The 11,768-nt window shown below is 43.0% G+C and overlaps 1 protein-coding gene across 1 annotated transcript in view; it reads right to left on the reverse strand.

The window, feature by feature from the left end:
- Positions 1-11,237, reverse strand: part of nt5dc3 (5'-nucleotidase domain containing 3) — a 31,734-nt gene extending 20,497 nt beyond the window's left edge. Inside the window, exons 1-4 of the mRNA XM_072551857.1 lie at positions 10,874-11,237; positions 8,375-8,559; positions 3,296-3,370; positions 1,465-1,520 (exon numbers count right to left, since the gene is read on the reverse strand). Coding sequence (XP_072407958.1) covers positions 1,465-1,520; positions 3,296-3,370; positions 8,375-8,559; positions 10,874-11,123 — 566 coding nt within the window. The 5' untranslated portion in view covers positions 11,124-11,237. The remainder of the gene's footprint in view (positions 1-1,464; positions 1,521-3,295; positions 3,371-8,374; positions 8,560-10,873) is intronic.
- Positions 11,238-11,768: the final 531 nt, after the last annotated feature.

Consider the following 11,768-nt stretch of genomic DNA (forward strand, 5'->3'; position numbering starts at 1 on the left):
GGACTGTGGTGTCAGGCACACAAACTCACGCCCCACAAGCAGTCGAGCTGGTTTTCAGCGATTAGGACCTTAATAATAGGCAAATTGGATTGGATGGGGATGCTGCTGTTGGACCATCTTTCTTACCATCAAACTTGGAGGAACTTGCAAGTGGCTGGTACTTCTCAAGACTCTAAGGCCATACAATATGGGAGCAAAATTAGGCCATTTGGCCCATCAAGTCTGCTCCATCATTCAATCATGTCGGATATAATCAGGGTTTTGAGGTGCTTCTTGTAGGTTGTCCCAATTTCCAAAACGTGCAAGAGTGCAGGAATCACGGTTCGGTAAATCAGAACGTCAGTCTTAGGCTTGAGATCCCGATCCTCAAATACCTTTCCCCTCAGTTGGCGGAAGATTGAGCTGGCACATTGGAGGTGATGATGAGTTTTGTCCAAAATGCACTTTCAAAATGAAGTCACTGTTGTATTTTAGTAAAATGTGGGAGATAATTTAACATAGCTAGATGTATACCTGCTGGCCAGGATAGATAGAGCTGTCCACTGGCTCTTGTTTCAATATGACTGAAGGAACTTTAACACCCATCTCAAAGAAGTCACCTCTGTCTATCAGTGCTCCCTCTGTGCTGATCTGAAATGTCAGTTTGGATATGATCAAGTCAATGCATAACATGATGTATAACATGGCCTTCTGACAGAGGTGTGAGAATGATGTTAACGGTATATTAATTATATTGTTAAGACTCAGTGGTGAAGGGTATTGTTCAATTGAGTAATTGGAGCACTTGGAAGGAGAGACTGCTGGGACGTTGACAGTTCAGAAGTGAACATATATAATTCTTCATTCTGCAGATAAACTCTTTATCAAAGAAAATGTCTGGTTTCATTCTTCACCACCAAGTTTGGGATTGAGATTACAATTACCATTGAGCTAAAGCTGATAGAGTTAAACAGATTGAGACACCTCACTTCAGAGTGGGATTTCCTGGTATTATTTTAAGAGAAGTTTAAATGGCAAACATGGATCTAATGGTTTACCTCAGCATCTAGGACAACATCCAAGTTTGGGCTGACAAGTGACAGCCAACATTGATGCTGCTGGTACCTGGTTCCAAACTTCTTCAGAAAGGCCCCTGGAGTTTTACCATGGAAAAGAGATTTCTACCCTCGACTTTTGGGGTTTACCAGAGGCTTAATCAGCCCAGAAAAATTAACACATTTAACGTTAAATAAATCCATTAGTTGCTGTAATCTATAAAATGTAACTTGAAATTTAATGTTAGAATTGCGAAGTGTGCTGGGTCACTGCAAGATTATGTTTAACCCAGAAATTAGACTGGGGAAAATGACTAACACTTACACCATGAAATTCTTCAAGGAAAAGGTATTACTTACAAACCGTGTGAATAAGGTTGACTTACCTTAGCCAGTATGAGACAGAAAACAATTTGAGAAGTGATAATACCTGTATGTGGTTCCCAGTTGAATGTAGTGAAAGGCATCAATCTTCATCACTATTCCCTTAACACAAAATGGGAAAGAAAAATTGTAAGGAATGAGAAGTTCCTCATGATTGGTTTAACTGCACCAACATGGTCACTGGCAAGGTCACTAATTTGGCAGCATCTTCCAAGCCCGTGACCTCTGCCACCCAGAAGGACAAGAACAGTGAATTCATGAGATTACCACCTCCTACAAGTTCCCCTCCAAGCCACACACCATCCTGACTTGGAGCAATATTCTGGTTCTTTCACTGGGTCAAAATCCTGAATTAACTACACTGGGACTGCAGCAGTTCAAAAAGGAGGCTCATTGCACCTTCTCATGAGAATGGACAATTAAAGCCAGCCCAACCCGCCACACCAATGATTTTTTTTCCGCAAAATGAGCATCTGGCAGTGGGCTGGGAGGAATAAGAACCGGAAATCATAGAATCATAGCATCCCTACAGTGTGGAAACAGGCCATTCAGCCCAACAAAATCACACTAACCCTCTGAAGAGTAACCCACCCATACCCATTCCCCTACTCTATTATGCTACAGTTCTCCTGACTAACACACCTAACTACACATCCCTGAACATATGGGCAATTTAGCATGGCCATTTCGCCTAACCTGCACATCTTGGACTGTGGGAGGAAACCGGAGCACCCGGAGAGAACGTGCAAACTCCACAAAGACAGTCACCAGAGGCTGGAATTGAACCTCGGTCGCTAGCGCTATGAGGCAGCACTGCTAACTACTGAGCCTCTGTGCCACCCATTGATAGACCACAGTGCAACACACAGGCAATAAAAAAGAACACCTGAAATCACAGAAGACTAAAGAAAGAAAATCATAAAATTAAACAGATATAGTGAAGAGCTCATTCTTTACATCTCTCTTCTGCTTCCGAAACTAAAATCATTGATAGCTGCTTTTCAATTATTTGTTGCCAAGTTATGTTTATGTTAACAGAAGTGAAGATTATTTCCTCTATTCTCCTGAACAATATGACTGAAAAGAAGGAGTTCTGGAATTTACATATTAATGAACTGAAACCTGCAGCCCAATCTAAAAGATGAAATACTTAACAGCAACCTAGGTTTGTTCAATATATCATTTCAGTTGCATGACCCTGTAATCTTTTGCTATAAATTCGGTGTCTTTTGATCCTGCTCCACAGCTACCTGATGAAGGAGCAGCGCTATGAAAGCTAGTGCTTCCAAATAAACCTGTTGGACTATAACCTGGTGTTGTATGATTTTTAACTTTGTCCACCCCAGTCCAACACTGGCTCCTCCACATCACGGATTCTGAACAAGGACATTGGTGGGCAGCTCCAACAAGATTCCAATGAGAAGCCACTGCTTTAATTACCGGATTGATTTGCAATGAGGAATACAGTGAGGTAGAGCTTCTCCAACAAGTTGGTGAGCTTCAGCTCCAAAACCATGAAGTGTTAAAGCAGACGGTAATGGATTCCATTGCTGGCTTACAATGGAATGCGATTGTATGTTACGGGTGACACAGGGAGAGGGAGGAAAGAAGCAGCAAAATTCCCTGCTCCTAAGATCACTGGCAGGAAAGTGGCCTCTGGAAGAACTTTGGCAGAAAACAGAAAAGGGGAGAAACCTCAGCAGGTGAACATCATTGCCCACGCTATGTTTCTACACTCACATGCTGAGATATCAACAAATTAATGGTATCCATGGAATCAGGCTGGAGACTTTAGGAAGATCAGAGAATGGTCATGTGAATGAGGTGGAGAAAATGAAGTAAAACATAGAACTAGCCTAAACACAAAAAACACTAACCTTTTGTACATCGTAATGAAGTCCACGTATCACAAAGTTGGGATTGTAATCGTACTTCCTCAGGTCTTCAGGATACTAAGGCACAAATCAGAAACATTTCAGTGCAGCAAGTATTACCTTCCACAGGAGACAAGCTTGGGGAGGTCTCTATAAAAATATATCTCTTGGCTTGGGCTTATTACATTTTAAAGTAAATCAATCCACAAGTATTTTGTACAATTAGATATTCAACAATAATGTGCTCAGTACCAATGCAAATAATCTCTTTAAGTAATTCCATTAACCTATCCTATGCTGAAAAAAATAAAGTAAAAGCTCATGAGTAACACATCAACTTGCTCCTGGTTCAACATAGGATCTTAGCAATTGCGAGAGACTTTGGTCTCGTGCCCATAAATAGTTACATTTCATCTGATAGATCTTTAACCAAGGACAGTTATCTGGGTCTACTAACAACAGCTAGAATTGATGTAGCACTTTTAATGTAGCAATATGTCAAATAACAACATATGATGTTGAGCCACTTTGCTTTTGGTTAAAAAGGTTTAGATTTGAGTCTAATTGGGTATCCTTCTCTAGTGGACCAAGCCTGTCTTGGCAGTATTGGCCAGTGACAGGAATGTGATCAGGAAACTGACATACCAGACACCATCTCCCTTCTTGACCTCAGCAGAGCTTATAAATTCAGCTGAATGGTTGCTGGTTTTTAAATAACATATCAGGTACCATTCACATCTTCCTTTGGGATGCTGGGTACTGCTAAAATGCATTGGCAGACCTTTGGATAGGCTTCAACTCCACAGAAAACTATTATCTTCTAAAATACGCGCATCCACAGCCCAATCTGTCAGCTCCTTTTGGGTTTTCAAAGCTGTGCAAAGTAAGTAGGTTGAATGTTATTTAATAATACTGACAGCCCTAAGCTAACAGCACACCTACTGATAGATCAATACAAAACATTGATTGGTAGACTTTGTAACGAATCCTAAAATAGTAGTTAGTCATATCTCACCAGCAGGGTAATTTATTAAAAATTACACTCCACCTCAACAATGGCCCTTCAAAGCTGCTTGTTTTGATTAAGGTGCACTTTGAATTGGATGTCATTGCACCACCGACTCACCCACTTTACCCAATAGACTTCTGAAATATATTTGTAACACTTTTAATTGAAAGGGCACGTTTCTGAGAATGCAGAGTAGAAAGTTGGACACTGGTCACAAGAAGCCAGAGATGTGACTTGATACCCCCAAAGTTAATTTATTCAGTTTCTGTGTATTGGCTGTCAAGAAAGATATCTTAACATTCTCTGCAGTGCAAACACACAAGAACAATATCCAGGCTGAACTTTCTCTTTTCATCCATTCACAGGATGTTACTGGCTAGGCCAGCATTAACACCTATCCCTAATTGCCCAGAGAGCAGTTAAAAGTGAACTACATTGCTGTGGGTCTGGAGTCACATGTACAACAGACCAGATAAGGAAGACAAGTGCCAGGCAATGACCAACTTCATCAAAAGAGAATCTAACCATCACCTTTGACACTTAAATGACATACCATTGTTGAACCTGTCACTGTCAAAGGGTGTTACCATTGACCATAAACAAAATAAATTGGACGAGCCAAATATAGTGGCAACAAAAGCAGGTCGGGATGCAATCCACCTCCCGATTCCTCAAAGCCTGTCCATCATCTACAAGGCACAAGGCAAGAGTGTAATAGAATACTCCCTATTTAGCTGGATGAATTCCAACAACACTCAAGCAGCTTGACACTATCCAGGACAAAGCAGCCCGCTTGATTGGCACCACATCCATAAACATTCAGGCCTCCCACCACTAATGCTCAGTGTAGCAGTGTGTACTATCTATAAGATGCACTGCAAAAACTCCAGAAGGCTTCTTAGGACAGCACCTTCCAAACCTGTAACCTCTACTGCTTAGAAGGACAAGAGCAACAGCTACATGGGAATGCAGCCACCTGCAAGTTTCCCTCCAATCACACATTATCCTATCAATGCAAACATATCGCCATTCCTTCATTGTCACTTGAGCAAATTCCTGCAACCCCCTCCATAACAGAATGTACCTACACTCTAAAGACAGCAGTTCAAGAATCAGAAGCTCACTGTTACTTTCTCCAGGGCAGTTATGAATTGCCAATTGATGTTGGCATGACCAGCAAGGGCACATTCTGGGAATGAGTTAAAAATAAACAGAAAGCATCTTACATTGTTACAATGTTATTTCCACGGGTAACAGGCTTCCATTAGAAGTTCAAATCTAACAACTGTTCACAAAGCGTCACCAGGCAATGAGGCCACTAATATAAACCTGCCAGAGTAAGGTACATATCATCGTGGGAGGGAGTCACACTCCAAAGGACAAATATCAAGAGTCTATTCAGAACTGAAATGCAATGTTAAACATTCTGCACGTATCCTGTGGATAAATTCACCAAAGCATTCATCACCAGGGTAATGCTACGGGTTTCTGTTTAAGCAACACATGCTAGCAACAATGATGTCACTGTGATTGGTTTGAAGTTTCAGGAGTTGTGCCAAGCCAATACAAACAAGTCTCTTTCTCCCCCCACACCATACTATAATGGAGGGACTCGGTCAAAATGAATTCTGCAGCAGATCAAGAAAGCAGCTCACCACCATCACCTCGACAGGGGGTTACAACAACAAATACTGACCTATCCAGCAACATCCACATCCCCTAAAAGAACGTTTTCAAAGTTACTTTTAAGTCAGTCTTCTTTCAAAGATGGTGTTTAATGAACATCATTATAGAAGAGAACAGGTAATTGTTTCAAAAGATCTCTGCAAAAGATACAAAGTTAAAGTATAACACTCCTTTTATGAAAATCTTATAATGTGAGTGACATGGTAGCTCAGTGGTTAGCACGGCTGCCTCACAGCATCACTCCTGGGTTCGATTCCAGCCTTGGGCAACAGACTGCATGTGGAGTTTGCACATTCTCCCCGTGAGTGCGTGGATTCCCTCCGGATGCTCCGGTTTCCTCCCACAGTCCAAAGATATGCAGGTTAGGTGGATTGGTCATACTAAATTGCCCATAGCATCCAGGGATGTGCAGGCTAGATGGATTAGCCATGGGAAATATGGGGTTACAGGGACAGGGTCTGGCTGGGGTGCTCTTGGGTGGGTTGGTGTGGATCCTGCTTCCACACTGTAGGGATTCTATGAGTGATATAACTGTTACAGACAGGGAGACCACATGGTGATTGGGTGGTCTCGGGGTTTAAGGAGTGGCTGGGGTAGGTGGAGATTAGTTTTCGTCCAGATGGGTATGCATGGGTCTAGGAAACACTCATAGATGGTGAATGAAGACAGCCATCCCACAGTGAAGGCAAGGGGGATGGAATCTGGAAAGACAGCACAAAGCCACACCATATTAACACTGAGCAGGATATCCTAAAGTCATTAACCTCTCAAATTCCCAAAGCAGGATCAGCTATTTTGGGTTTTTCATGTGTGTAAAGCTGTATGAATGTCTACCTGAAACCAGTAATCTTCAGAAAACCAGGTGTTAGAAAAGTTTAAAACTTTGGTTGACCTCATCTCCTTTCTGTGTTTAGGAAGGTGAGAGCTGGAGCACATTTCTCAGCAGCCAGCTGCCAGGTAAGACCGTGAGGTTGAGGCGGTTCATTCAGCAAGTTCCTATTCATATCATGCCCCAGAGAAATTTTTCCCAAGCAAATTCTGGGCCTTTTGTTGATAGGTCAACTCTGCAGGCTTGCTCACTTGGCTGATCACTATTCGGAAAAATGGACAGAACATTTGATTGTACAGTCTGTCTGATAAATGCAATGGGAGCTTTGCAATCAGTGAAAGACACTGATTTGCACAAAGCCTGTTTAAGGGAAATGGTGTTGACATGAAAACATCAATGAAGCATTAATCTAGACGCCCAGGCTAATACTGGGAGCATGAGTTCAAATCCCCCATAGCATCTAGTAGATTTTAAATTTAAATCATTTTGGATTGAACACTCAGCAGTGGTGACCATGAAGCAGTCATCAAATGTTGTAAAACATTCTCTAGGGAAGGAAATCTGCCCTCTTTAACCTGGTTTGGCCTACATAGCTCCAGATCCAACTGTTTCAAGGGCAATTAGGGTTGAGCAACAAATGCTGGCCTTACTGGCAATGCCTACTTCCAACAAAAGATAAAGACGTGCACACAACTCATCATTTACAGGACTGTGAGAAATAAACATGTTTTGGTGTACAATGGTCAGATAAAATGCCTTCCAATATCTTCCAATCCTCAGCCCCTCTATAGCCACACTTTGACTTTTAACTGCTGGACATCCATCTTCAAGCAAGAATTGAAGTGCTTAATTTGTATCGTGTGAATCTAGTGGCAAGGTGCAATCACACAATGATGACTTCAAGATATCTTACCCTGTTGTACCTGGTACAAGATCTGAACTGAACTGGATCCAGGCTGCTATTCCACTCTAACTGACCTGTCAGTCTGAAGCGATGGTAGCTGTACAAAACCTAAGTGAGGCAACTTAATAAAAAATTAAGCACTGTATTACAAATATAGTCTAGACTTTTGGCCATACAACTGAGCCCATGCCAAAAAGACTAGCACTGTCACAGTACCTTTCAACATCTAGAGGACATATCAATGTTCTTATAAACCAAACACCGTTGCAACACAGCAACAGCCAGTTCCCATAAACAGTCATTAAATATAACCACCCAATCACCCAGTCTAGATGCAGTTTGAGGAGATTAATATTGGCTCGGACACCACGGAGACATCCAGAGACCTTCTTCAAAATAGTACTAATGATCTTGCAGGTAAAAACAATGACTGCAGATGCTGGAAACCAGAGTCTAGATTAGAGTGGTGCTGGAAAAGCACAGCAGGTCAGAATCTTGCAGGTCAGACAGGACCTCAGTTTAATATCACATTGGAAGAGTGGCTCATCTGACAGTGCTATGTTCCCTCAGGACCACAGTCTGATTTTCACACTGCAAGCTACGAAGCAAGACCTTAAACATTTTAAAAGCATTGCCCACACAATGAGTACTCACTTTATGCTGCTGGATGAGAATTTCCCGTGCTGCGTTGAAGATGAGTGTGTGCAAGTTGCTGGAATAAAAGGCTAGTGTATAGTCGTAGTCAAAGCCATAAATCTCAATGTCCGAGAGACAGACCTCGTTGTTGGCAAATATTCCATCCGGATTTAGAAAATTCAATCTTCCTGTAAAGGTCAGGTCTGTGAAAGTGAGGATGCAAACGCGCTGTTAGATACAATTCCTATAAAAGGGATGCACCACACAGGAGTGGTGGTGAAACAGTGCTATTGTCATTGGGCTAATAATCCAAAAGGCTAGCCTAATGCTCAAAGAACACAAGTTTCAACTAGCAAAAATTCAATTCAATGAATAAATTTGAAATTGAAAGTTACTCTCATGGTCACCAACACTGAAACATTCACTGACCACCACTGGTTTACTACTTTAGGGAAGGAAATTTGCTGTTTTTACCTGGTCTGAGCCACGTGTGACTGCAGACCCACAACAATGGCGGCTCCTAACTGCCCTAACCTCTGAACTGGCTTAGCAAGTCACTCAGTTCAAGGGCAATTAAGGATGGACAACAAAAGCTAACCTGCCTGCAATACCCACATCCAGACAATACATGCACAACGAGCAAATGCGGTTAGATCAGCCGTGATCCAACTGAATGGCAGAGAATAACCAACATTTGCTCCCATGATCTTCCTTTCTCTTCACTCACAGGTTGTGGGTGTCACCAAGTGGGCCAGCATTTATTGCCCTCCCCTAATGTTTGCAGTCCATGTGCTGTAGATTGACCTATAATACCATCAGGAAGGCCATTCCAGGATTTTTGCCCAACGACATTGAAGAAATGGTGATATGTTTCCAAGTCAGGATGGTGAGTGGCTTGGAGGGGAACATGTATGTGGTGGTATTCCCATGTGTCTGCTGCCCTTGTCCTTGTCCTTCTACTCAGTGGAGATTGTAGGTTTGGAAGGTACGGTTTAAAGAGCCAGATGAGCTGTAATTTTAATATGGAGTAACAGAGCACCCAGAAAATAAGAAAACCAATGAGTGTGTTAATGAAGGGGTAGGGAAAAAAATTAAAGTTATGCTGATAATGTTCAGTGACATAGAATGGAATCATTGGTTTGACTGGATTATTACTCTGCTGCTTTTCCGATGTACTGAACATAATTTACTTTAATTGCACACTTCTTTTCACGTAGTCTTTAGTGTTCAGCTGAATCAGAGGCCTGGACTTGGCAAAATGCTAGTATTCAACTGAGTACAGATGGCACACTTGTGAAATCAGAACACACATCACAATTAATCACATCTCCCCACCCTTTCACAAAAGACCGCAAAAGGAGAACAGATAAAGAATCTCTTACTGCTTGTTAGGAAGTGTAAGGCTAGGGGTTGCAATCTAAAACTTAGTGCTTCTTCACTCTTTTTCTTTCTTATGCACACACACATGCTTCTTTCTTCTCTCTCTCTATCTCTCTCTCACACACACTCCCTCTCTCTTACAAACATCATCACTTTGTCTCACCATCACACACAAAGGCTGGTCAATGTCTGGGATGCTTGTAAATGGCAAGTGACGTTAAATCAATTGTCAGTTGTAAAGGAAGTTAACAGAAATTTGTTAACCAAAGATACAGGAGATACGGGGTTGTGTTCAGTCATAAGTTACCCAACATCTCACTGAGGAGCCAAATTGCACAATCCTGTTCCCAGCTTTCAGTTTAATTCCAGACTTTTGCATTGCCTGGTGCAAATCCATTGTTCCCAGATTCAAAACAGAATGTCATAGTGCAAAGCCTGAAAGGAGACAGGTTACCTAATGGGAAACCTGATCTGTGATCAGCAGTTTAGGAGGATCATGTGTCTCAAATTCACTGTCAACATCCCTCTCTAAAAATGGAAAAGGCAAATGTCATATGGTTTCTCGGCCAACACTAATCTGTCAGAGTTTAAAAAGATATAACCATCTTTTTGTATGTTTTGTGCCAATGGGACTCAGAATAGTCCAGCACTGAGCATCAGCCAGTCGTGATGTAGACCACACTGGCTGGAAAAAGGCTGATTCAATCCTAACATTTAAATACAGAGAAGGGAATGGGGGAAATTTGCACAGAAAACATTAATCCAAGGCCCTTTTGCTAAGGGTTTACTCTCATGCCAATACTTTGAAGCGTCCTCACCAATGAATATCCTCAAACCATATCATAAAGACAGATCTGGCCACGACCCCATTGCTGTTTGTGGGAGCTTGCTGTACGTAGATGGATTCTAGTCCATCGTCTCCCCGCCAAGAGCAACTACAGCGACAAGGGGTAACGGGGGGGGGGGGTCGCGAAAGGCGCTACGGAAATGTAAGTCTTTCAAGCTGTTCCCCTCACGCCAGGGGTAACATTATTGATTTGCTACTGCCGTGGTTCGCTTGGGGAGTTGAAGACGGGCGTCACATAAATGCAGTGGAGAGACGAGCTCCCCTTCCCCACCCTCCCCTTGCTCTCTCACCTTCGCTGACTTTCTTGGTCTCCTTGTACATCGCCCATAAGTAGCTCCTCATGTCCACGGCGCTGCTGCTGTAAGGAGCCGCCGCTATTGCGGCGATGCGGCGCCCGGGCGAACGCTGGTGCGGCCCCGGCCCTAGCCCCGGCCCCGAGCGGGAGAGCAGCTTGCCCAGCGGAACAGGGTCTCTCCGGCTCCAGAGCAGTTCCCGGACAGCGCTTCCCGGTAACCTGGCCGCTAGCACCCGCGGACCCATCCTCACTGTTACCGACAACACCAGACTCAGCTGAAGCCGGTAACACTGCAGACTGCCCCCCAACAGCTTGTCGTCACTTCCCTGTGACAACTAGGGAGGGAACACTCAAAAACTTGGCACTAATTTATTTAAATGCTTCATTTGAACCAACAGCCCCAAGTCAATAGAGTGTGGAGTCTGCAGAACAGGGTAAGAAAATGGGAAGGGCGTTGTGAGGTGGATTTTTATTTATTCATTCACAAGATGAGGGCGTAACTGGTTAGACCAGCATTTATATTGGTAAAAACAATGACTGCAGATGCTGGAAACCAGATTCTGGATTAGTGGTGCTGGAAGAGCACAGCAGTTCAGGCAGCATCCAAGGAGCAGCGAAATCGACGTTTCGGGCAAAAGCCCTTCATCAGGAGGGCTTTTGATTCCTGATGAAGAGCTTTTGCCCGAAACGTCGATTTCGAAGCTCCTTGGATGCTGCCTGAACTGCTGTGCTCTTCCAGCACCACTAATCCAGCATTTATATTCCATTCCGAATTGCCCAGAAGGCAGTTAAGAAGTCAACCACGTAGCTGTGGGTTTGGAGTCTCATATAGGCCAGACCAAATAAGGATAGCTGTTTCCTTCCCTAAAGGACATCAGTGATCCAGATGG

The sequence above is a fragment of the Chiloscyllium punctatum genome, chromosome 32 (assembly GCF_047496795.1).
Source record: "Chiloscyllium punctatum isolate Juve2018m chromosome 32, sChiPun1.3, whole genome shotgun sequence".
In the NCBI taxonomy this organism is placed as follows: Eukaryota; Metazoa; Chordata; class Chondrichthyes; order Orectolobiformes; family Hemiscylliidae; genus Chiloscyllium; species Chiloscyllium punctatum.